Source organism: Silurus aristotelis (genome assembly GCF_946808225.1).
Source record: "Silurus aristotelis genome assembly, chromosome: 22".
In the NCBI taxonomy this organism is placed as follows: domain Eukaryota; kingdom Metazoa; phylum Chordata; class Actinopteri; order Siluriformes; family Siluridae; genus Silurus; species Silurus aristotelis.
In genome coordinates, this window is record NC_139595.1 from 4972816 (window position 1) to 5000291 (window position 27476).

Here is a 27476-nt window from a genome sequence, read left to right on the forward strand (position 1 = left end):
GCTTTTGATTGACACGTCTAAAGACGAATAGAAATGACCGCGAGACAAAAGCCCAACCCCTTTTCCTTGCACACCCTACCCCGGTTTTGAAAGAATGGCAACAGGAAGCTAAGGGAAGGAGTGCTTTAATATTTTGTTTAACATACACCGAAAACATTTAAAATAGAAAGTTTCGGAACTCACCACAATGTAAAATCCAACCAGAATTGTTTTTTTCTTTTTGGTATTAAATTAGAATTACCAAATAAATGTAGTGCTAAATCCTGCTAATAATTATGGGATTTCCAAAGCAAAAAATTCGAGTTTTTTAAATTTATAAGAAAAAATTCAAGAATGGGACATTTTATGTCATGCCAAATTATTTGTTTATGTCTGATTTTCAAAGTGATATTTGTGGACAGAACAGGAAAATTTCATAAAAACCCTTTGGTCCACTGAAGTAAAAAAAGATCCAAAAGGCCTGGAGAGTCTTACAAAAATATTTGTGTGCACTTCCTATTGTCACATCTCAGTTAACAGAGCCAGCATCTATAAAAGACACAATCCTGAAGGCATAAACAAAAGTTAATTTAATTAGCTCTTAATAGTTAAACATATATAAAATCTATAGTATCAACATTATTGCAAACCTATTCTGTACTGCCCCTTTATTACCATGTAATTATAATTTAGCCTCATAGTTCCCACATCACAACCATAAACACTTCCTCTTTGATATTTAACAATTATGGCACATCCTCCAGCCATCACAGATAGCAAAACAGTCGACACCTCGGCTAAATGGAGTTCGAACAGGCTGCTACCTAACTAGGGGGAGAACAGGGCAAATGGTCTGTGCTGTGAGGTGTAAATACTTTCTGTGAACTCTAAAAAGAGGAGGAAGCACGAACATTTGGCGTATGATAGTGAAAACAGAAGCGGCGTGAGCCTACATATAAGAGCTCTGTAACTTGTGTTTTATGAGGTTACTGTGGTTTTAAGGGTACATGCCTGAAAACTGGTATGTACCCCGATGACTCAAGTCTGTAATACCACTGAGCTAAAGGTACTAAGTCTGAATTGTTTTTTATCAAGGTGATTCCTCTAAATGTAAGAATGAAGGACAGAAAAACAACCCTGACATATATACGCTACACCCACGATAAGCCAAATAGTCTTTGAATATGCTGAGGGTTTTACAAGTGAACCATTTCTAAGGTACCTGCAAGCTGAAAACCAGCAAGCGCTTTTATCATTCTGAACTCAGATGCACTGAGAAACATGAGACCAAGTATATCTGGCTGGATTGTGACTCACATATAGACATGGAAGGTTAGGAATGAGTAGAACTCTGGATGACAACATGGTTGTAGATTGTGGGGAAGGGAAGAAGTCACCCAAAACTACGTGCCAACATAGTACTAAGCCATTAACAACACAAAGGGAAGAGGGGGAAAAGGAGGAAGTCAATCAAGGGAAACCAAAATGAATAGGACTGAGTGGTTACTGAGAGTTTTACTGGTGTAACCAATGCCTAATTAGAGCACCGGGTAATTTAGGCTATCATGAAGCAAATTAGTAGGTCACTTTCTTCTAACAAGCCCAATTTTTCTTTTCTGGCCAGTAACTTAACATAAAAGCAACTATAAACCAAAGGGTTTTTAGTGACGTATGCCCTGATCTCAGACTTGGAATTAATTTTATGACTCATCAAACCTTATATGATACAAATACAAGACATGGCGTGTAACATGATATTTAGTGAACTTATACATGTTCTTAGTGCAAATGGATTGATAGATTTTCACTCTGGAAACACACTCTACATACAATGTCCATACTTCATTCATTCATCTAGACGGCTTGAATAAAAGATTTGTCGTGGTCAGGGTTGAGCTGGATCCAAAGCATAGCCCACAGCAAATAGTCTCAGGGATCCAGGAATGCAGGAATATAGCCTGCACTGGATCACCGGACATCATGCACACACTAATTTACACTCTCAATCACACCTAGAGGCAATTTAACCTAACTATTTACCTACAAGTAATGGGGCAGTGGTGTTTCAATGTTTCAAGTAGGGCCACTGTTTGGCCCTTAACCTTCAGTGCTCCAGGGTTTGGCACCATGTGTGCTCTAAACCTAGATTTTTGCTATTGAAAGATTTTCCATGTAAAGCCGTTTCCATTTTATCGGCTTCTACCAGCATGTTTGTAGAAGGTTAAGAGGAAACCAGCGAACTCCCAGGAAACCCATATGGACACACAAAAAACGACACAAAGGAAAGTGATCTGGGTTCAAGACTAAGACCATGTAGATACAATACTGGTGCTGCTCTGTTCATGCTTTAAGAGGAACAATAATTTCAATTAAACCCTCTATCCACGGATACATTTGCCAAGAAACAGACAGCAATGATAGTTCAGGGTCAATATCTGTTTTTGGTGAAAGTATTGGACAGAACTGAGCCTAGCACAGTTAGCAAAGCTAACAAGCCTCTAGTCATTGGTTGTACTATAAGCCAAGCTTATTGCTTCACCAATGCTTGAAAGTAAAAGTAGAAGCATCTGTGTCTGACATGAAGTGCTTTTCTTGCAGGGGTTGGAGAGCTTCAGGCTGGATTAGCTAACTGAAAGCATCCGCCAGGGCTGCTGCATCCATGGAAACCGCAAGCCCTTATGGCTGGCAGGCACGCTCGATGAGGAACATTACAATAGATGAGTGCAAATAACACACAAGGCATAATGAGCAAGACTTCACAGGGCATCTTAAGGTTAACACACTCGTCCTGTCCATGCCATTTAAATGGCTTCAGCTGTAGCACATGTTGAATCAAAAATGTACCTTTACAGTGGCATAAAAACCAAGACTTCTTTTACATTCTTTAGTGAATAAACAAGAAGAAGTAGCTATAAATATCCAAACATCAGGCTTTGGATGGATGTCTTCTTAAAGTTAATCATTTTCTTGCACCAAAGTTAATCAATCATAAATAATAAGTTCTACTTTGCAACATTACTGTTTGTTCTTCAATCATTTTATCGGTTTTTTAATCACAGACATGGCAACAAAAGTAGAAGCAGGTTGGCATTAGGTTTAGACCTATTTGATCAAACTAGGGTAGGTCAACCAAGGTAGAAACAATCTGCGATGACATACACTATAACTGTGTAGTCAAAAAATTGTGCAACCAGGAGACTCATTGCCGTTTTACCATGTCCGTTTTGTTGTTATCAATGGTTACTGATAAAGACTTGAGTGCCAATTGCACTCATGGTTATTAAGTATTACCAAACACTGTATGTTAGATTCCTTCCATAAATGCAAACTAAGCAGTTCCTCACAGAAAACTTAACCATATCATTTTTGGGGGAAAGTAACTCTGCCATAAAGGTCTCTGTCTGAGTTTTCTTCTGACCATAGGAATCAGTGCTGTGGTATAAACAGACAGTAAATGTAATAAAAATTCATGATACACTAAACACTATGTGCAAGTGTTATTAGTGTAAACTATGAAAATAGTTCTTTAGCAGCAGTATAAGCATAGAGACTAAACATATGACTTAATGTTTATATGATCTGAGTATAATTTCTGTATTGTTAAGGGACTGGGTGCAATCAAAATTCGGATGTGAAATGAAAGGGTCATCAGGCAGACCTGTTTACAAGTCCGATGGTCCTGTGGGAAGTAAGTGTTTACGAATCTGCTTCACTTGGCGCAGATGCACTGTTGTCTTTTTTTTCTGATGGGAGGAGTGTGGAGATTGGATGAGAAGTGTGAAAGGAATTCTTCCCTCAGAAGGCATTTTCAAGAGAAACTGCAATTGTTTACTGTTTATCAAATAGCTTACTTAATAATACAACTACATGACGAGGATATTACCACTGCTGATGATAATACTCAGAACTACCTGTGTTTTCAGAGCACTTTTTAGCTCACAGGCATCCCAGTATTTTTGCCAGTATTATTGCAACATACCATCCACAAATCCTAGGCTCCTGTTTGGTGACAAGACCACTTCATGGCATTCTTCCAGTCTGGCAACTTTGTTCTGTTTAATATCAGAAAGATCAAAGTGTACCTTTTGGAATACACGAAACAGCTTCTTGTCCAAGCACTTGTCATCTCAGTCGACTGACCTCCAAAACCACTAAAGATGATCCAAAGTATAACAGGGATTCTGCTCTTTCTCCATTGACTCGAACCCTAGTCCCAGAGTACCCCTGTCCTGCATACATAATTTTTTTCTGTTTTATCTCCCCATAGCTATCAACCGATAGAAGCTTGCCTACCAACTTGAAGTACCTTCTCAGGAGTAATCCGCCCTTGTTGCTAGGGTTTAAAAGCGGCAATGAAGCAAGAGATCATTGGGTCCTTTAGAAAAGCTCTGGACCCCTCATAATTAAGGACTTCCCCCTCTTATGCTTGTCTGGCATCAGGTGATCACACGATTGCCTCCAGCACAGTGGGATTTGAGACAGGAATATATCTTTAATGGCATGCCAGTTCATTGCAAGTCACCATTCACTAATTCAAACCAGGGGAAATGTAACACAGCTCATCCACCGACTGACATAGATTTTAGAGGTGCATGGAAACCGGCAAACCCACAAACTTGAAGGAAACCCACCAACGCAAATAGAACATGTTCAGGATCAAGCCTCGGATCAAACTGGGGACCATGGAACTGTGTGGTGGCAAGTCTTCCTGCTGCACAACCATCCTGCTTTTGGTGTAATGTTGAGTCGAAAATCCGACTTACACATCGGTGCTTGAACGTGGAATGAACTGACAAAATGTGTTTGCTTTTCAGCTTCCCTTGTTTTACTGGATGTGTCTTCTATACTTCCTATCTTGCAGTTGCTTGTGTTCATTTCATAAGTTCTTCATGTGTAGTACTACAGCTGATAAACAAATACAAATCCTAATTTGACATGTTGGTAATATCCCATCCCCCCTGCTAAGTGGTTCATGTGTGGTTGATTGGTATGCACAGAATGACGATACCGTGCACCTGTTTCTAGCGAAGTACACCTTGAGCTGAGAAATTGGCAGTCGCACTATGGGTTAGTGGTTTACAGTTCTCATGAAAAGTCATGCCGGGGATCGCACTACACACAACACACACATACTCACGAAGCCCACCACACATGCAGCTTCAAAGATTTTTTTCCCCCGCTCTCACAAATGCACCATTTCCTTTTGAGCTGTGCAACCCATTTGCTAACTCATCATTTCGTGTCTGAATGCAGTTCGATGGTAGGCTTCCAATTATCTTTCCTTCAGTTAAGGCTTTTTGTAAAATGTTACAATTTTAGAAGTGTAAGACAGTCACATGGATTGTGTGATACTGGGGAGACCCTGAAAAAAATTCTGCTCAAGGTCTAGGCTTTTGTTTTTTGGGGAGGCCCTGTCTGAACGCCCACGCTCATGCTATGGGACACACAACACACGCTTCCTGCAAGCATACACCAACCAGCTAAACACTGTGCTACTGTGCTGCACTGCGGTCACAGGGGTGCAGGTGAATAAAGGAAGTGTGTATGTGTGAAGCAAAGACAACTCTCACACACACACACACACACACTCCAGATTTGCCTCCAGAAAGAAAGTAAAGTCAAATCATATGTTTTTAGCTGTTGTAAAAGTTGTGCATGCTAGTGCTGCTTTCAAAAGATATAGAGAATATTGAATTGCTCTGTGCATACGTGAACTGGCAACCCGTCTCACCGTAAAAATCTTTACAGTTTATGCTTCTCTATAATGAATAGAGAAGAACATAAACACAAGACTGCTAGTGATCAAACTGTGGTGCGCAGATGCACAACGGGAAGGTTTATGATCAGAAGAGCTCGGGTGTGTGAGAGTGAATCGGGTATCGGGGGAGCACTAAACAGCAATAACAGCTCTGTTGTGTGTGCACGAAAAGTCAGAGCTTGCCAAAACGACAACATGACATCATTTGCGCTTCGCAACACATATGCTGCCATTGTTCGAGTCATGCCGAGACACCTAACCCCGATCCGTCGCTTGCATTCTCCACAGGGGGTCAAATGGCAACTCCCAGCAACATGCGAACTTGTGCCAAAAAAACACACAAACATAAAAACGAACACACACATACACACACACAATCACTCGCACACATATTTGCCATGCTATACTTTCTGAGGACCTTCATTGACCTAATTATTAATGTAGCTATTTAATGCAATGCCGACACCTTTAGTCACCAGGTGCATTTTTTTGTAAATGTTCCAAATTGTGTAAAAAAAAAAAAAAGGCAGTTTTCCAAGAAGAGACCAGATAAATTTCTTTACAAGGTCAAAACAGTCAGATATTCCTATTTTTGGGGGAATATTTTATCTCTTCCACGATATGTAAACATGCTCGCACACACCCCGACAGACGGACAGATAGACAGACGACCAGACACACAAATGCACACACACATGTCTGAGAGTATGGGAAAATATTTATGAAGTCTTTCAGCCACACCCTCTCCATACAGCCCAGAAACTGTCACCATAATTTGCAGCTGAAGGCGACATCGTGCTCTGGGCGTTAAATTATAGTCTGCATGATTCAGTGTGTCCTATATCTTGTAATGCACAAGCTTAACCATGTTCTCGCCGTTATAGAGGACAAATCAACTATTTATCAGCGACCACAGTGAAATGTTTGTCCCCCCCCCCACCTCCTCTATCCCGTCTTTCTTTTGGGGCGAGCCAGGACGTCAAGTTCATTGCGCTTTCTCTCCGCTGTCATTCTTTCTCTCATCAACCCATCCCCCTTTCTTGCGGATTAGAATTCATTAGCAATCAAAGAGCCTCTGTAGAACTCCCGCTCTTAATTACCCACTCATTTGCATTTGTGCATATTAATGACTGCAGACTTTGCCGCAGTGAGGCAGAGGGCTTAAAGCCACCTAGCCGTGTATGTGTGTGTGTGCGTGTGCGTGTGTGTGTGTGTGTTGTGTATTCAAGACGGCCGCAGGGCAAAATCTACACAATCACTCCGAAATGCAGCCAGGCATCATTAAAGCGACCGAAGTGTGGATATGGCGAGCTTTTGAAGGCTATGCATATGAGAACATCAAACCAAAGCAATTTGGAGTGTTTCATTACAGCTGGTGGCTTCAGTGAGAAAGCACAGTGTCACAATCTCAACTCGACAATAGGACATAATAATAATAATGTAATAATGCTAATAACCATGTAATAACATGGAAATAGCAATAACATCAGATGTTAATAAATAAAATACACTACTGTGCAAAAGATTTAGGCAGTTGTGAAAAAATGCTGTAAGTAAGTAAAACATTTTTTTAAAGGTGTTATAGTTTATTTTGATTAATTAAAAAAAATGGAAAGTAAATGAACTGAAGAGAAATACAAATCAAATCAATATTTTGTTTGAACACCCTGTGAAACACTGTCAATTCCTCCTTTTATACTTGCACACAATTATTTAAGGAACTCGTCACATAGGTCATTCCAAACATCTCGGAGAACTAACCACGGATCTTCTGTGGATATAGGCTGACTCAAATCCTTTTGTCTCTTCAAGTAATCTCAGACAGACAGATCAGTACTCTGTACGGGCCAAATCTATTACTTCCAGGACTCCTTTTTCTTCTCTATGTTGAATATAGTACTTAATACCATTGGATGTATGTTTGGGGTCGTTGTCCTGCTGCAGAATAAATTTGAGGCCAATCAGACACCTCCCTGATGGTATTGCGTGATGGATTAGTATCTGCCTGTAATTCTCAGCATTGAAGACACCATTAATCCTGACCGGATCTCCAACTCCATTTACAGAAATGCAGCTTCAAACTTGCAGGAAACATCCACTATGCTTAACTGTTTAACAGACACTCATTCCTCTCTCCAGCCCTTCAGCAAACAACTTGCCACCTGCTGCACACAAAATTATTATATATGTGTCATTATGATATACAGTTCTGTGCTAAAGTCTCACGCAATCTTCATTTAAGAAACATTTGATTTTCATTGAACTGACAGTAAAATAAAGAACAAATAACTAATGTAACAGATCAAGTTTCAAATAAAACAAAATTCTGAAGGCTTGACCTATTTAGAATATGCAGCAAGTGTTGAATGTTGGTTCATGTTATATTAGATTTCATTCTAGATTTTATATATATATATATATATATATATATATATATATATATATATATATATATATATATATTTATATATATATATATATATATATATTTATATATATATATAATTTCATTATAATAAATACAGTATTTTTAATTAAAGGATAATAAAATTATGTCTCTTGAGCATCTTCTCAGTAAAATAAAATGTTTAATTCTACATCAAATGACAAAGATTTTTTTTGTTGGTTTTTCACGATTGAGTATGCAAATTTATGTGTATTTAATTAGGCGAGGCCTGATTAGCATAAATAAATGTCAATTTTTGATAAAGTTCCAACAACAAAAAAAATTACTTGTGCAAAAATACTAGAAGAGAATGACTTGCCTCGGTTCAGTAAATATACCAAACATATCAGACGAAATCCGATTCTCTACTAAACAAGCAGACATTTTAATCGCTGTAATGATGTGATAAGACGTGCCACTTTATAGATTTGTTAGTCACAAGCATTGATCATGTCTGGTGAGAGGAAAAATCATAGCGGACTCCTCGCAGCCCAGACACTCTGAACCTGCCCTGTGTTTCAATAGGTTTTAATATGCCTCGCCATCTTCTGTTGAGTAGCCACTTTCAGTAGAGGAGGGAACAAAGCAAGCGGATTTTTCATTTGTAACATATCTGGGTTCCTATGGCAACAATAATAATTTCATTTCTTTTCCCTCTGAGATTTGCTCTTCATATCATACTAACTGATCAGATCCAAACTATGATTTCTCATCCTTTTTCGTTAATAGAACAAATCAAGAATGCAAATCAATATCTTCAAACAGGAAGTAGGCTTGGAAGGTGGTCGACTGTCATAACACTGGCAACCTCTTACTAACACTAGGTTGTCTGAAGATTTCAGGTGAATGTCAGCAGATGTTTGTGTCGGATTCAAATTTAGTGAATAGAAAGGCAACTAAAGTACATCGTCATGTTCACGTAGCCAGTTAGAGATGACTTGTGCAATGTGACATGACGTATTATCGTGCTGAATCGAGCCATTATAAAATGTGGATATTGCGGCCATAAAGGAACAAATGACAAAACTAAGAGATTCTGTGGTGCTTAAACGATGCTTGATGGGCATTTAGGGGCCCAGTGTGTGCCAGGAAAACATTCCCCACACCATTACACCACCACCACCAACCGATTGTCGTTGATGCCAAATTATGACTCTGCCATCTGCATGTCACTGAGGAAATCGACATTTATCATTCTGGATTAATCTGAGCCTGTATAGGTTTAATTTTTTTGTTCTTGACTGACATGAGTAGAACCCAACATGTTGATGTAGCAAATCCACTTCAATGTTTGCAATGTTCTGCTTTTGACATGCTTTTGTACTCTTTGTAAAAAATTGTTATTTTAGTCAAACCAGTCGAGCCTTTCTTCTCTGACCTTTCTCAATAAAAAACTGCTACTCACTGGGTTTTCGTTTTTTGTGTTGTTTTTTTTTTGTTTTTCACACAAATTCTATTTATACCCTAGAGACTTTGGGTAAAGAATCCCAGGAGATTAGCCGTTTCTGAAACAGTCAAACCAGCCCATCTGGCCCCAACAACCATGTCATGGTCATGAGATCACAGGTTTTGATCCATTATGATGTTTGATGTGAACATTAACTGAAGTTCTTGACCTGTATCGACATGACTTTGAACATTTCACTGCTGACACACTGTTAAATGTAAACTTCCTTGTCAACATTTCAGCACGCTAACTAACATGCTAGCTAATGTTTCTCACTACAAGTTGGTGTTGTTTAGTAATGCTAGTTAACTAGCTACTAATAGATAAGCTAATTTTCATTAGCAAAGGGCACAGTAAAAATAGAAAGTTAATAGTATATCAGTTAGCACTGTACACACACTATATCTAAAAACAAAGTATATATGAGACATATCAGGCAAAGAAGGAGTACCTTATAGTTCCTGACAAATGTTTGTAAGTCCCCAGTCTTTATTACTTTTGTTTATATGCAACAAACTGTCATTTAATGGTATAAATATTTAGTTTGACCAAATAAATATATAAATGTACAGACAATCAACTCTATTTTCATCCTCCCTTAGCATGAATAACAGCTTTACACACTCTTGGCATCTTGACAGTTAATTTCTCCAAACATTCAGCTGAAATACTTTGCCATTCAATACGATGGCTGTTTGCTTTCTAAAGAAAATTTACAGAGCTTGGATGTACTCTTCAGGTCATTGTCTTGTTGTATGGTGATTGGTTCCAGTTAGCCACAATCCAGATGGAATTACATGGTGTTGAGTATGGAATGGTTGCCATGTGGATTCGGTTTTTCTTTCACCTGGAATAATTCTCCAACATTCCTTGCTCCAAAACAACCCCAAACCTTTAAGCTTCCATCTCCATCCATGTTTGAGTGGGAGTGAGGCAGTCTGCTAACATCTTCACTCTTGTTCTTTCCTAGATTAGTTCTTCTGTTAGAGCCATAAATGTCCTATTTGGACTCATATGTTCACAGAAATTTCTCCCAGTTGTTCACTGTCCACTTTTTGCGCGGTTTTGAGTTTTACTGACTTTGTTGCATATAAACACAAGGAACATGCATGGGTCTCAAAGACAATCAAAAGCGTTTCCAAACTTTTGGCAGGCAATGTATATCAAGATACAGTCAGCCTTTGTAAAGTGTGGAGTTTGCACATTTGTAACACACAAGGATAATTTTTTTTACTGAATTTCTGTCAGCTGATTTCATTACACCTAGCAACTTATCCAACCATGACTAGCTAAAATTAGTTAAATAGCGGTTAACACTTGCTAACTAGCGAGCCTAAAAGCACATTCACAGTTAATTTTCTGAATGTATATAATACATTTAAGAATTTTTTTTTAAAGATTTAAAGCTACATTAAAGCCAATTTTTTCATTCTTATTAACCTTTCTATATAACCAGCTTTATTTATTTTCTGTACACCATGGGTAAATCTCTAGTTGAAAAAAATGTAAGTAAAAATAATGTCCTAAAGGTTAACAGAAAGAGGAAGTGGAGTAACCATTTCAGAAACACTTTCACTCTCCTCTGGGGAGCGTTGCACGTGTAAAGAACATATTTTTTTTTATGTTTGTACAATTTATAATTTATCTGTTCTTTATGTAAGAAATTTATGTTGGCGACCACACACACACACACACGCACACACACACACGCACGCAAAAAAGCTTTTTGCACTATATATAATCCAAGGGGTAAGGAAAAAAAAAATAAAATAAAAGAGAAGAGGGGAAAAAACACCAGAAAGATACTAAATACTTGACAGTTGAAAATTAAATACATTAAAAAACAAAAAAAAAACAAAAAAGAAAACCAAAAAACAAACCAAAAAAAAAAAAAAAAAACAAGCCGTGCCACCTGCTGGTCAAAATTAGCCAATGCAACCAGTATCTATTTTCATCAGAATCAGAATCAGGTTTATTGGCCAAGTGTGTTTACACACACAAGGAATTTGGTTCCAGCTGTTAGTGACTCTCAAAAGTACAGACATAAATAAAACCTATACATGACAAAACAGACAAGACAAGACCAGACTATACAAGACAATACAGACAATGTGAGACAGTAACAGACAATGTGAGACTCAGGTCGCAATACAAAGTAAAGCATTTAAAATACTCAAAGGATCTAAAAAGTGTATTTCTCAGCTCACTCACAAACAAAAAAAAAATTATTGTCAAATATAAAATTGTGGAATGTCTGACAGCAAACCCATTGACAATCATACCCAAAACCCCATTGCTGCTATTGCTCTTTTGCACAACATTTTGTTTACATTTTTTGTTACTGTTCACTTTACGTCTCTTACACATCAAATTGTGCAATAAACATGTTTACTGGCGGCGCTATTTTGTATATTTGTCTTATACTGTCTTGTGTTGTCTTGCACTGTTTGCACCAGGTTGCACACGATGCACTTTATATGGTGAGGACACTTACTTATCCTCAGCCCTGTGTTTTCTGTAATTGTTGTTGTATGTAGGGTTCACCAGGTTTCAGGAGGAACGTTGTATCATTTCACTGTGTAACGCGTCAGCTATATATGATTGAAATGACAATAAAAACTTCTTGACTTGGGAAGAAGAAAAAACAAAGAAGAAAAGATCAGTATCTCTATACATTCACAAGAGTTTTATTGAGACAAAGGCAGTAAACCACGCACATTTCTTTTTCACGTCACAAGGTCTGGATTCATTATGACTGTCTGATACAAGTGCCTGAGGTGAACATTTTTCGTCCATATACTTTATATATATTAACTGTAGAATGTGATCTAGGTCCAAATAAAGACATATCTATACAATTATTTACTGGATAGAAGATTCACCTGAGACGCCTTTAACTGGTGTATGCCTGCATGCATGCATATATGTGGATGTGAACGTATATATGTTTTTTTTTTTTTCCCGGCTCGATTAACGATACAGAATAAACTTAGCCAAAATGCAGCCGGTCACCTTGAGCATCCAGGATGATGGCATAGACACGGATGGCTCTGGAAATAGGTGTTTTGTGTCCAAAAATGTGTTGAAAAAAAAAAACTCCAGCACTTATAACTTAATCACTATCCACCATATCTGTACAGCACATGCAATTATTAAAATGCACCGGCCGAAAACAAAGAAAATAAGTCTGTTAAGCTAAAACTTATTGATAATCAGCAGGAATAATAAAAAAAAAATTCTGTAAAGCAAATTCAACACTACAACCATCACAATCTAGGAAAGAAGGTTTTGGCATGTAAAAGAAAGGTCTTATTCAAACAATATTTATGTCGTTTTAGAACAATTTCGCTTGCGCCAAGCTGGTTCGCAACATGACCACAAACTCGCCAAATCCAGTGCAGAGTAGAAATTGAAAATGACACACAAAAAGCTCCAGAAGGCAATACTTGGCTTGTTAGCGATTCCGAGACGACGTCTGTGAGGACAACGATGGAGGTATCTGCTTTAAAGCTGGACGCTAGATGTGTTCGAGCAGGAAGGGAGAAAGCTGGACAGAAGACTAATGAGCGGTTGCATCACTAAAAGAATAAAGCAAGAGTTAAATCCCACTGCATTAAACAAAGTAAAAAAAAAAAAATCTGAATAAATCTGAACTGAAGATCACATGCAGGGAATTCAGGCTGGATTTGATCAATTGTTTTGTTTTTCTTTATTGGGAAACATGTTTAGATTTGATCGTATGCTGCAGATCTGGTAGACAGATATCAGGTTAAAACATGCTGGAACATTTCCATAAGAAAAAAAGAAAGAGCGTTTTTGCTTGTTCGGTTATTCGGCCGTCCGGGTGGGCGTGCTGGGTTGGTTCAGACCAATGGTTTTGCATAACCAGCCTGCAAAGTCGACTTCTTCCACTTCGGAGCGTTTAATAAATGTGTGGTTCTGTAGAGAGAGAGAGAGAGAGAGAGAGAGAGAGAGAGAGAGAGAGAGAGAAAGAAAAAAACGAATAGTGTTGCTCTGAAAAGGGAAAAAAAAATCTAAACCCTACCATTCAGGTCTAAATTACAGATCTGGCCACGTCCATCGTACTCACCATCAGCATCTTCAGGTCTGCCCGATCTGCAGGATTTTTGATTAGACTAGAAAAAGACAAGAGCCACTCAGTACGATCTTAAAACACACTTAGCAATCAGCACAAAGCAGAAACACTATACTTTACCAAACTACTATGTAAGCAAAGCTGAACATTTACCAATTGGTCACAAAGTCCTGGAAATCTGCAGTAAAGACTCCATGAGGCAGTTTAGGTGGAGGCTATGAAGAAATGACAGAACGTCATCTTTTAAAAGATATATTCACTTAGCAGTGGTATTTCTATAAAATCAAAGACATTCCTTAGCTTCTCCCACCTCATTGACTATGTAATCCAGCAGCTCAAATATAGCCATGACAGGGCCATGTCCTGAAAAGAAAGGAAGGAAAAAATGTAAAAACTGCACAAAAAACTGGTACGATCACTGCCTTTTCAGGGAAACTAAAGTACCGTCATCGAAATGGTTAAAAATGTCCATGTATCGTACCACTGACTGGCCTTCCTGGAGGTTTGGGACGTGGGGAAGTGCTAGGTGTTTCTCCCTCTGCTACAGGTCGGCCAAAAATGGCCTCTAGTTCCTTGGCATCAGGTGGAGGGATTGGGTAGCGCCCAATAGAGAGCTCCACCAGAGACAATCCCATGCTCCACACATCTGACTGCACCGAGTAATGAGTCCCCTGCAGTCTTTCGGGCTGAAACAAGGAAAATAAACAGGAGAATTTTTCCCCGTTTGATAATTTGTTTACAGATTAAATATTCAAATAGTGATCTTATGAGAATCTTCATAAGGTTTGAACAGCTTATGCACTTACTGACATATACGACCTTGTGCCTACAAAAGAGTTGGCCATGGAGTCGATGAGCTGACCGCTCACTCCAAAATCACACAACTTGATCTCCCCTCTCGAGTTCACCAGGATGTTTGATGGCTTGACATCTGTAAGGAGGAAAAAATGTATTTATTTATTTATTTATTTTTAAATCATTGCTGAATACAGCAAACCAAAGGGTGCACAAGTTTCCAAGAGTTTTATATTGCCTCAAAAAACAAAACAAAAAAAACAACACCACACACATTACCTCTGTGCATGATCTGATGTTTTTCTCGCAGGTAGGCAAGACCTCTTAACACCTTATTTAATAAAAAAATATAAAAAAATGGCTGAATTGTGCGATTCAATATCTGAATATTCACAGCATTTAATAGGAGGTACTTACCGCTATACTGACTTTTCCCAGGATTTCTTCTGGAATCCTTCGTGCCTCTTTCAGAACCTGATCCAGAGAACCTCCGTCCTATAGCAAGAAGAAAAAAACATCTGCTTCTTAGTGCCTCACAATCTCATATCCCACCAAAGACTTCTCATTTCACTCCATCTAGCACTAGCAGCACCCACATAATAAATATGCCCATGTATTTGCAGGAGAAATGTTAGATCTTTAACCCAGAATAGTCATTTCAGGTGGGTTTAGATGATTCTAATAGGGCACGATCACACAAACATACTCACCATATGCTCCATACAGATGCTGATCTCACCATCACTGTAGAAAGCACCATAAAAGCCCACTATATATGGAGAGTTGCATTCATGCAGCACCTGCAGTTCTCTAATGATCTGGTTCCTGATTGCTGGTTTGATCTCAAGATGAATGAGCTAAAACGAACAGAGGAAAAAAAGTCAAGAAGTTAATACTTTCTGAAAATAAGCCTGAACAGAAAGAAGACTGCTGAGAACAGCATGGAAATAGAATCAAATCATTGAAACGGTACTGGGTAGAGGAAAGATGTGTTTTAAATAAGGGCTGTTTCTTGTCTACAATTTTTCATAATAAGTATACACAATTATGCCGGGTGGCCTTTTTTTTTTATTATTATTGTTTGTCATCTTTGGCATTTGAAAGAAAGTTAAATATTTTTAGCTGGTAAACACATTAAAAACACAATAAAGCCTTGGAAATAAAATGCCTGTTCATATTTGATTCTTATTAGCTGATTTATAATTCAAGATCAGCTCAGCTCTCTCTTCAGATCAACTAAAAGTACTTCCCGGCATTCTCTTTACTGATCCTTCATATTCTATGGTTCATCATTCGAATTCATTTCACCTTTCTAGCCATGATCAGTCGAGAGGGCTTGTGGCAGACTTTATTGACCACGCCGCCGTTCCCTGCTCCCAGCTCGCAAATATGCTGGAAGTCATCGTCTTTTAACTCTCCAACTTTAGCTTTCTGTGTGAGAAAGGCCTCCAAGCGCTTCTTTTGCTGCTCGTCCAAGTCCAGCTCCCCTAGTTTCTTCTGCAGGGTCTCAAGATAGGCCCTGTCAGAAACAAATACAGAGAGCAAGCATTGTTTAGGGGAAAAAAGGTGACAATCAATGGAAAAACAAGGAGGCGACAATCATAATTAATTCGTTTGGATTAAAAGAAGAAAAAAAAAGAAACATGATGATTGAAATAAATAAGTGAAAATAGTAAGATGAAGAAGAAGCCGATGAACAAGATAACAAATAAAGGAATAATAACACAATGAAAAGAAACAAAAACAGGTTACTATATATATATATATATATATATATATATATATATATATATATATACATATATATACACACACACACACACTTTTACAAAGATTATGTATAGTGAATCTTAATACACTCACTCTGAAGCAGCTCCCAGGTTGGAAGCTGTTGCCTGAACTTCTGCACTGCCGCCTATGATTAAAGGAACTGGTCTTTTTTTGGGTGCCATGTTCAACTTCACGATCTTCTTCAATCCTTACAAGCATCACCACTAGATCCACATCAGAACCGAAGCTCACACTGGCTTAACCCAAGCTCAGAAATCTGAGAAACAGATCCGAGTTTTTGCTGTGAAGATCAGATCAGATCCAGTTAACAGGTGCTTTAGGAAGACACCTGCTTTAGTCGTGTGCTAGTTTGCTAACTGCCTGGATCTTACAAATCAGCCCGAATTAATGTTCCACCTAAACAGTAAAACCAAGCAGATTCTGGACTAAATATGAACACACGTATACACCCATAGATACCGAGAATCTGATTGTACGGTGAAGGCAGCAGCGTTTTAAGTGGCTAATACACACACACACACACACACACACACAGCCGTGTTCTCCTTCTCCTTTAATACTTCTGTCAAACTTCTGTCATACACTGGCACCTTGTCAAGCCCACGCAAAGACAACAGCTTTTCACGCTACGAATCACTACGTAAATGATATTATAATACTATATAATAATATATAAAACCGGCCAGCTAGCGCCTGCTAATCCTGCAGCACATCTCAGGAAACTCAATGAATCGCCCGCACTTCAAAAGCCTGTTTTTACCCAGGAGTTCGCTCTTATCGGAGCTGGAAATACCTTCACAGAAAATAAATAAGCATTAAACGGCGTTCATCTCGCAGCGGGACAAAACCTGCGAGTTACAGTGCAAATGCAGTGGCTATAAGCTAACTGCTAGCTTTTGCTATAGGGTAAACTAGCCAGCTAATATGCTAGCAACGAGCAGGGAACTGGCTAAGGAGGCGTCCCAAATCTCGCGATACTTCGGGGCTGTCAGGAAACGTTCGAGATTTAGCATTTTTTTCAGTGCTGTGCCAGGTTGTAGGTGGTTTATCTATAAACAACTGTATTTATTTGTTAATATACAAAACATCCATCCATCCATCCATCCAAAAAGAAAAAACAAAACAATGTACACTGAATCGACTCGCATCAGACGACTCACTTGAATTCCGTTTCATTCGATGTTATCCATCCATCCCTAATATTAGTAAGCAAGAGAACATTTTGTCCCCAAGGTTGACATGTTACAGGCAGGAAAATGGGCAAGCGTAAGGATTTGAGCAAATTCGACAAGGTCTAAATTGTGATGTCTAGACGACTGAGTTAAAGCGTCTCCAAAACTGCAGCTCTTTTGGGATGTTCCTGATCTGCAGTGGTCAGTATCTATCAAAAGTGGTCCAAGGAAGGAACAGTGGTAAACTGACATGGGGAGTCCGTGTGGTCCGATCCAACAGATGAGCTCCTGTATCTCAAATTGCTGGAGAGGTTAATGGTCCATGGGTCAGAACTGTTTTGGCAGTAAAAGGGGGACCAACACAATATTAGGCAGGTGATCATAATGTTATGCCTGATTGGTGTCTGTCTGTCTGTCTGTCTGTCTGTCTGTCTGTCTATCTATCTATCTATCTATCTGTTTGTCTGTCTATAAAATTTACAAGCAACTAAGATAAAAAATATCAAGTCTTTCTACAGTATCAGTCAAAAGTTTGAACACATCCGCTTCTACAGTGATATATTCCTTATTTTCAACATTGTACATTATTACTCAATACATCCGAACTATAAAAGAACACAGACATATCAAATTATATATAAAACTAAAACGTGTTAAATAACCCAGAATCTCTTCCATATTTTCGATTCTTCAAGGGAGCTGCTTTTTGCTTTGATGACAGCTTTGCACACTCATGGCATTCACTCAGTCAGCTTCAGAGGTGTTGAGTGTTGGTCGCGGCTTTTCCTTAACTCTCTGGTCCAAATCTTCCCAAACCAGCTCACCAGCTCAACTGGATTGAGATTGGGTGATAGGGAGGCCAGGCCATCTGATACAGAACTCTCCTTTTTAAACAAACAAACAAAAAATCAATCTAAAACATATTCTGGGTAGTTTAATAAATGTTCTTTCATCAATTGGATGTCTCATTAGTAATGTACAATGTTGAAAATAATAAAAATGAAGGGGAAAAAAAACACTGAAGGAGAAATTGTCCATAGGGAGGGAGAAGGGTGGGAACAAGTCATTGTTTTGTAAATCATAATTCCCAAGTCTCCAAGTCTGATCAATGTAAGTTTTAAGAGCTTTTTTTTCATTTTAGCCATATGCAGTAAAGAACACAGTGAAACAAAACACCAATCCCCTTATGACAAAGGTGGTACATAAAACAACTAACATAAGAATGCAAATTGATGGTCCATATAATAATCACCTCTATAACTTAAAGACATGAGTGATGAGTATAATGTGATCTGATCACATTTAAAGTTTATAATTTCTACAAATCTTCAAACATTGTTACTGCATAAAACTACTCCACACCTTCCCACTAATTATATTTAAATGTTATAACTGAAATTGGCCAATGGCACCGCAAACTAGTTTCATATTTGCAAAATAGTGCTAAACTAATGAATTTTTGAAAGTCAAGTTTCTTAAAAAAATAAATAAATAAAAACATGCTGTGGTTGTGAATAATTTATCTATCAAGCACGTTGGTGGCGAGTCGACTGCTCAAACCTGTTCTCTTAATAAAAATAACCAGCAGCTGGGTTATGATCCGGAGTGGCGTATTAACATCACACTGACGTCGGCTCAAAATAAATAAATAATTCACTACATTAGTTGTACACCATTACTAATTTGCCAAAGCTGCAGTTAAATACCAGTAACAGAATAAATAAATAACAATACAGACTTAAAAAACAAAACAAAAAAACAACAACTTTATTTTCCTTGTCTGGAAGATTGAGTACATTAAAAAGAGAAAGAAACAGGACTGTAAGAAATAAACAAATTATACCTTCTAATATTGGAATTTATTTATATATATATTTTAAGAACTACAAGAAAACAAAATTAGGCAGGTGTCACTTATGCATGCTGCTTTTGGAGAAGCGCACTCGTTCAATTTTTACATGTGCCCAAACGATCTCTTCTGTCTCCATGGCCTCACGATCATCATCACTGTCAGAATAAAACTGAGTGAGATCCACAATATCTTGTAGTAAAGTATTGTTCTCTGTAAAGCAAAGAAGAAACATGAAAGAAATCAAAAGCAGGTTCGGGTTCTAAAATCTATGGCATGAAAAAAATCTAAATGAGTCATTTTAGAATCAAATGTTTTGTCCAAATCAGAGACATCTTCCTTTTTTAACAAAAAAATACTTTAAAATGTTATTATATAAAGGAGCATTTTGTATTTTCCTGCTCGGAAAAAAACACTGCCAAAGATGTCTGATGGGCAAAAAGGAGGGAGAAAGCCGAGAACAATCAGTCAAAAGAAAGTGGATCTTCTTTATAATGCGAACAATGCAAAACAGAGCAAAATATTATGTTTATTACAGCTCTCTTCACAAATTACAATCTGCACCTTTAAGATGAAGGCAGGTCTTACTGTGGCTGAGTGAAGAGAGATCTGTGGTGGTGCTGCACACTTTTTCCTTTCCCACTGCTCTCCAAGAGCCATTAGACAGGTACTCAATCTCCTTCACGGCCTCGTCTGCGTGCTGGAGTATGCCACTCAGCAAACTACACAACAACAACATCCATCTTCATCATCCTCTGCCACGGCCACTAACAATCAACACTGTGGTCAGCATAATTCGACACTTTCGCTCTCTGTGGTGTGTGTGTGCGTGAGTGTGAGGGGCACCATCTGTTCAACACCTCCCATAGAAACCTTTAAATATCTAACAGTGGGAGAGAGATAGTGACATCACACTCCTTTACCTTCTTGCCTGCATGTAGCAAGAGAAACCTTCAATTGGCTAAAATGTCTGGTTTTCCATTTTAAATAGTTGGTGTTGGCAGCTAGAACAAATGCCTCTAGAGTGCTCACCTGAATGGACCGTTACGACAAAAAAAGTGTCTGTAGCGAGGACATTACCCATCGATCTGTAGCGTGTCGAATAGGGCAGGCTTATGGCAGACAGGACAAGTCCAACTAGGCTTCCTCTCGTTCATTTGAAGGTAAAAGGCCGCATCAAAACACTGCATGTGGGCACACGTCTGCGCTCGACAGGGGTCCGACATGCGCATTTTCGCCAGCTGTTAAGACAAAAACAATCTCTTACAATCTCGCACCAGTTTTCGTAGTCAATCTTAATGTCAATAAACAACAAATGTGATAGACTAAAGAAAAAAAAAAAAAAACTTTGCTAAAAGATGACTAAATTCTAGCTGCGTTGGATTTCCTCAGTGAATTTCACACTTTGATCAAGTTGCCGGTTCGCTTCAGAATGTGCTGTGGTTTTGTTTGCGTTCCCTGCTTTGAGAAAAGTACTGAACACATGCTGATGCTTACTTATATATATATATATATATCTCTGTAAAAACAACAAAAAAAGCTGTACAGCAATCCAACATCTGTTACACTTGAACGGCCAAAGTCTCATGAGACAGATGCAAAAGAAACTATTAAACTCCACAACTAACGCAACGAAGCAGCAATAAGTAAAAAAAACAAACAAAAACAGGTGTTTAGTCGATCCTGAGCTGTCTTAGTCAATCCATTGTGCTGTTTTCAGTTGCTCCCATGGAAACTCACGAGTTTTCTGAAGTCATAAATTATACATACATGTTCGGTGAAGCCCCGACAACTTAACTTAGGTTTTAGTTTCAAGGCAGACAAGTCAAGAGCACATTTAACACAAGTTGACCCAAAGTCATTCATAAGACTTCTAGTATTCAAAGACAAATACAAAAATAGCATTTCATTTAGAAATTCATCAAAAGCTTAAAAATAAAAATGAGTGTTAAGACTAGCTCAAATGCTGGAGAGGCCCTGATGTTTAAATGGTCCAGACCTGGGGGTCTTGTATAGCAGATAGATTTAGGAGCCATTTTGTGCAGCAGTTTGTACACAGTGTTTTAGAGTAGAACATTTGTCTATCTCTCCCCCCCCCCCAGAGTACAACATTTGTACTTCTTCTTACTGCTTGTTTGCTACAGAAAACAAACAGGCCCAGATGACTGAACCCTTTTAAAAAGCATACTAAAATACAACCTACCAAAAAAAAAAATAAATATCGCAATTGTAGGCACATTTCTGTGCTACTTATCTGCAGGTTCGGTCTCGGTTTCGAGCACTTACAGGACAGATTAGGGACACTTGCAGCCCTGTTGTGGCGATCTCGTTCTCAGGATTACATTGCAGCTTCTCACACACTGCCGAACAGAATAAAAAGCATAATTTAGGACCAAAAAATACAAATTGCCAGAGACAAAGTATGATGGAAGGAACAGAATATGCAGGTATAGTAAGCTAAAAGACAGTGATGTGTGATAGAAAATATATTTGCGACAATTTATTAATGAAAAACCAAATCCGGTTGTCCTTTTGATTATTTTTTAATGGTGTTTCCTGTTGCAGGATGTTCAAAGAAAAAAGTGCCTCATGATCACTTATGTTATAGCAGCTATAAACAGCTGTTCCCTAAACAGCCTTTCTTTTTATCTTTCTTTTAGTTAAGTCAGGTAAAAGTCACACGAGAAATCTTTCTGCCCTGAAGAATTTCACACGACAGTAAAGCTACACCGATATCTTTTATATTAAGAAGCCCTGATGCTGAAGACGTTCTTGAAAAACGCCACCAAATTCATGTACATTTGCTATAAATGTCCCAGTGCAAACAGTCACTATAGAAACTCATATTAGAACGAGCCTTTTAATGAAGTTTTGCAGCTGGAACTACAATCAGAGCTGCTGTTACAGATAATAAATCAGCCCATGCAGGAGAACTGAGCACCAATCAGCAGTTGTGAGGGAAACGGATTGAAGTTTCAGTCAGCATGAATTCAGGCCACTCACCTTTTTGTTTGCAGCTCTCCACACTCTCCACTCCATTTTCCTGGAGCTGTGCCAGCAAATCTGCTGAAGAGTACACCTTCACCAGATATACAGCCACAGAGTAAAACTAAACACACACACACACACACACACACACACACACACACACACACACACACACACACACACACACACACACACACACACACACACACACACACACACACACACACACACACACACACACACACACACACACACACACACACACACGAGAAAGCGCAAGAGTGGAACTCAAAATGGCTCAGATATACGTTTCGAACACAATTGAGGAGAGGAACCGGTGCACCTTGCCAAAGTTCTCCCATGTGATAGCGACTCGATTGTCAGTGAACGCTTTCATGAATGGTGTGAGATCGATTGGACGACAAGGTTGAGACGGCTCCAGACTTTTTTTATTAGAAGAGTAGTGAACCTGAATAAAAAATTAAAAAAAAAAGGTAAAATAATTTCTCTCTCTCACTCACACACACACACACACACACACACACACACACACACACACACACACACACACACACGTTAATAATAAATAATTTTCTGTCTTTATTTTGCAGACAGAATTTCATACAAAACCATATAACATTTATAAAAAAAATAAAAAAAAAGATGAACATAATTAAAATACAGCAGCATACAGAAAACACTGGTGTCTAAGCACAAGGCAAAATGCAGAAAGCCTACTGGTGTTTTTATTACATACATTTTCAAATATTTTCTATCCCAAATGGTGCCTTTTAATGGGCAATGTATCTGTATAAATTATAGCATTAATATAATTTGGGTTCACATCGCTAATAATATTGGTAATCATGACTCACCTGTACAGGACAGTTATAGCCATTGACCAAAACACCAACATTTGGTGGATACTGATCATTTTCCACGCCGATGCTTTCTGTGTAGCAAATTCTGAAACACACACAGCATTGTCTCTCGCACACATGGATACTTGGTATTAATCACTGCATCACACTGCTCGTACTTCTCATCTGCTCCAGCAAGAGTAGACCAGCAGAGTGCAAACTCACCTGAGCACCACCTGAAGAGGTTTCACTCCATCTTTGGACCTTTTTAACAATGAAAGGTCATCAGAAACAATTAGAACATTCATATTTAACTCAAACAGCATAACTCATATTTAGCTTCCGGATGTACCTTCCACCAAATACATGTACATCCTTCAATTCTTTTAATGAAATACAGAAATGATGAGTTTCATGAGAAGGTATCATTACTTACGGACAGTTCTTGATCCGAGACCATTGTTTTGTAGTCAGACTAAATATAATCAAGTCGATTTGCTGTGTAGATGCGTATGTGGCAACTGGGAAAGAATAAAATGGGAAATCGGACCCTTATTTCGACGCTATATAAATACTACGTTCAGGATATTCACAAGTATAGATAAAGGTAGTTGTTTCCAGAAGACCCTCATGGCTAAATCCAAAATAAATTTGGAAGGTATAAGACATAATAAGAAGGTTGAATATAATTAAGTATTTGCAATACAATTAACCACTTAAGTCTTGATTCACTTCGAGCTTCCCTTTATTTCTGCTATTCATTTCACACTTAGGCAAAGCCTGAATAGACGTTTAGCACCAATTGCTAGAGAATTAACTATTTGACAGCATGAAGCAATATGGCATTTGCAGCAATAATGGCAATGCCAAAGAGCTGGTGAAATTAAGATAAATATGTCTTTGCTCATTAATTGATCTCGCAGCTTTAGATTCTGATGTCAACCTTTTGGAAAGATAAAGATAATGTGAGCTATTTGAATACTTCAAGAAAAATACTTCAATATCTCCACCCCTGAACTAGTCATCAGAATACTGCCTTTAGTTAAACCATTAAATCTAAATCTGAAGCAACAAATATCTCAAGAAAATAAATAGTAACTGGTCAAAACATTATATTAGATGGCTCAGTGATCCTAAAGTACCTAATGGCTTTGGAGCAACAATAGTCTCAAGAGTTTGACAGAACGGAAGCTTGATCATGTGAACTTCAGGTTTATGAACCGGACTGCAAGATTTCTTCGGATAATCTGCCTCCACCCCGACAGTAGCCGGCGTGGTGATGACCTGGGAGCGTCTGCTGTTGGTATTCCCGGTGGAGTGACGACGGTCATAGAGCTCCTGGATGGCAGAGAAAAGTTCTGGGTGGAAGTTGTTCTGGAGGAGCTCGGTGGCTCTCTGCAATAGATCCTTCTTCAGGCCTTTCTTGTCCTTTCCCATAGTGGAGAGGAGAGACCGCAGCTCGGCGACCCGCAAGCTCTCGACCATCCCCTGCAAAGGTATCGAGGTCAATTAGGTTTTTTTTCACATTTTATTGGCTACCAGCTGCTGTTGTGTGAAACAGGATTAAGCAAACAAAAATCAAAAATCTGTGCAATCACTGATCCAGCTGATACACCCAAAAAGCATCTCTCTCTCTCTCTCTCTCTCTCTCTCTCTCTCTCTCTCTCTCTCTCACACACACACACACACCATTTTACACTGTAAATAATATTTAGTATATTTCCTCAACCATAAGTAAGGAATAACCATAAGCATGGAATAAATTGTTGCAGGTGTGTTGTAGTGCAGGCGTGCTGATTCTACTGCAGTTATCATCATGTAGTTCTGCTCCACTCTGTACATTCGAGATCATTCATTATATATTTAATTTATTGCATATCCTAAATTATTCTCATATCTATAAATAATCTGTACACTGTTTAACGTTTGTACAGTTGTACATATCCCATATTGTTTATTTTTGTATCCCACATACTACAGTAATAATTTCACATATATTTTCTTAGATAATTGCTCACCAGCTCATGCACATTTTTACACTGTCCATAGCCTCTCTTTATATTTGCTGTACATACATTAGCATATTTGTCTGCACTTTGCAAAATTGCTACTGTGTTACCATAATTTAGACTGAAGAAGGAAGTCCTCACCTTTTCAAAGAGACAGTCGTTTTTAGCTGAACTCAAAGCCCAGGCTAAACCGTACTAGACAATTAATCCTGAGGACGTGAGCCTGAGCAATGACAACACATTGGATTCACTTGTAATGGGTTTTCCCGTCCCTGCAAATTAAAGTACCTCGAAAACCCTGAGTTTGGAAGCATTTTAAAGTTGGTGAAGGAATCATCAGGAAAATCCCTGTCACAAGGCCGTGAGCTTGCACCACTTGTATCTCCTACTGCATTTTCTGAATAAAAAACATGCACGTTCTCTCAGCCAAAGACACATTTATGACCCACATTTGCTGTTATAACTTCTCTTGCTCAACAACAGTAAATTATCATGTTTGGGGCAGAACCCTTCAGATACCAGACAGCATTTGATTGGACAGAAAAAAAAAAGCTGATGGTCTGAATCTAAATACATGTATGTTCCAAATGCAAGTTTCGTTCATCGTTTTGGAGCACACTCATCTTCCAGATAGGCTGAAGGCCAGCATATTCATACTAAAATCCACATAATGTTCCTTCGGCCCATGTGGTGACTTTAAATCCACATTCGAATCGTGTTAACTGTGTCCCCATGTGATGTCAACATGGCACGCAGCGACTAACTTCTCTCAGGATTAACGCAAATACAGCACAGACCAACAAATTAGCACAGTAGACACTATTAGTAAATCGAGTATTATAATATAAACCTATTTATTGTGTGGACTTGAGTTTTTCCCTGACAGTGGTCCTACTCTTATGAATGCATCTTTGAGATTGTGGGTTCAAGAGGGTCCATATATTTCTTACCCACAAGCAGTGAAGTAATTTTTTTAAAAGGGTTGAAGGTAAACATCCTGCATTATCAGTCTCTCTTGTGCACAAAGCACTGAGGAGACAAAGCTGTTTCAATCAATGACCTCCTGCAGTGATTTAGCTTTAAGATGGCTGCCAGTCCTGTAATTAATATATATATATATATATATATATATATATATATACATACACACACACACACACACACACACACACACACAAACACACACACCTTTTTTCAAGGAAAAAGGACATACATATACATGTATGTCCTTTTTCCTTTAAAACTCCTCTGTTTATGCTTTAATAACTTTGTTTTCCACAAATATTCACTAGAACCCCTTTTCTGCAACCCCAGAGATTAAACCACTAGTAAAAGGTTTAGAATATGTGAAAGGTGTAAATCTACAGAAAACTGCAGATGTGTGAGACATACCGTGGCTTCCAACAGCTGGCTGGCCATTATTCTACACTTTAGTTTCACCGATATAGGTTTTAATTACAATAAACCGATTAATCGCCAATAAACCGGTCTCAAAACACATCAATACCACGCCGAACAAGTCTTTTCTGTTTGGTGAAGTCGTGAAAGGCGCTCTCTTGAACAGATCGGTCACAAACCAAGGTGAAGTCTATCGTGATGAAGTGCACTTTATATAGAGAGAAACGATTTGGGATGCAGCCATAACCTCCTGATCAGTTTGACGGTGGAAATGTGACAAAAAGATAAATGTACATATGAAAATGATGAATTTTTGGTCTTGTTTTGGACTCTATATGTCAGAGTGTCATCTATAAAAATAAAAAAAAACCCCACATCAAATCACAGTAAGTCAAGGCATCATTGTGAACAATGGACACTTTATCACTTTGGAGCTTTGAATGTAACCAAAAGATGTGAATATAAATGTAAAAAATATATATACACGTCATAATACATATAATAATGTAATATATATAAAAATATATTATCAGAAAAATCAGCCGCCGTTGAAACTAATGTGTCATACTCATGTTTCACCAGCAGGTTATGCTAAAGTGCTGTAAAACACTGCAAAATGGCGACTCTAAGGGTTGTTGCCATGACTCCCACTGCCACCTGGGACAGTATCCATGGAGACAGCTCTGGCCAGTGCAGGGTCCAGAGATTACTGACCTTAGAAAGTGACCCCTGACCCAAGGGTCAGCATAAGAGGTCAGAGGGTCAGCACTGACCAGAGGGCACTGGGCACTTGGCTGATTGGCTATTTTCTTAACTCGCTGAAGCCTCATTGAAATGATTTGAGCATTGACCAATTTGCCAAGCTGCAAAGACCAGGCTGTGTGGAAG

At 38.4% G+C, this 27476-nt stretch overlaps 2 protein-coding genes across 3 annotated transcripts; both read right to left on the bottom strand.

The window, feature by feature from the left end:
• Positions 1–12301: 12301 nt before the first annotated feature.
• On the bottom strand, positions 12302–17302 carry map2k2b (mitogen-activated protein kinase kinase 2b). The gene is made up of 11 exons (XM_083524836.1): positions 16385–17302; positions 15830–16040; positions 15232–15378; positions 14939–15016; positions 14801–14852; positions 14533–14657; positions 14208–14412; positions 14037–14089; positions 13880–13941; positions 13721–13766; positions 12302–13569 (listed from the first exon to the last, which is right to left on the bottom strand). The coding sequence occupies exons 1-11, from the start codon at positions 16471–16473 to the stop codon at positions 13459–13461; spliced, it is 1179 nt and encodes a 392-aa protein (XP_083380962.1). The 5' UTR covers positions 16474–17302; the 3' UTR covers positions 12302–13458.
• Positions 17303–19222: 1920 nt separating this feature from the next.
• On the bottom strand, positions 19223–26788 carry pias4b (protein inhibitor of activated STAT, 4b). Of its 2 annotated transcripts, none has more exons than XM_083526247.1 (11): positions 26583–26788; positions 24324–24669; positions 23618–23702; positions 23407–23445; positions 23197–23287; positions 22665–22790; positions 22337–22442; positions 21620–21693; positions 20414–20574; positions 19898–20055; positions 19223–19546 (listed from the first exon to the last, which is right to left on the bottom strand). In XM_083526247.1, the coding sequence occupies exons 1-11, from the start codon at positions 26607–26609 to the stop codon at positions 19395–19397; spliced, it is 1365 nt and encodes a 454-aa protein (XP_083382373.1). In that variant the 5' UTR covers positions 26610–26788; the 3' UTR covers positions 19223–19394. The 2 variants fall into 2 exon arrangements, with proteins under 2 accessions (XP_083382373.1, XP_083382374.1); XM_083526248.1 differs by having other exon boundaries at positions 19922–20055; positions 26583–26787.
• Between the last annotated feature and the right edge of the window lie 688 nt (positions 26789–27476).

Bases quoted from the DNA above. Each gene is read 5' to 3' on its own strand.
- map2k2b (XM_083524836.1), bottom strand. From the start codon at position 16,473: ATGGCACCCAAAAAAAGACCAGTTCCTTTAATCATAGGCGGCAGTGCA. The intron at 13,767-13,879 runs GTAAATGTTCAG...GTCTTTTTCTAG, and splicing joins CAGGACTTTGTGACCAATTG to TCTAATCAAAAATCCTGCAG. The intron at 13,570-13,720 runs GTGAGTACGATG...CTCTCTCTACAG, and splicing joins CAGACCTGAAGATGCTGATG to AACCACACATTTATTAAACG.
- pias4b (XM_083526247.1), bottom strand. From the start codon at position 26,609: ATGGCCAGCCAGCTGTTGGAAGCCACG. The intron at 23,703-24,323 runs GTACTTTAGGAT...ATTCTTTCCCAG, and splicing joins TGTTGCTCCAAAGCCATTAG to TTGCCACATACGCATCTACA. The intron at 21,694-22,336 runs GTGAGTGGCCTG...TCTGTTCGGCAG, and splicing joins GGAGAGCTGCAAACAAAAAG to TGTGTGAGAAGCTGCAATGT.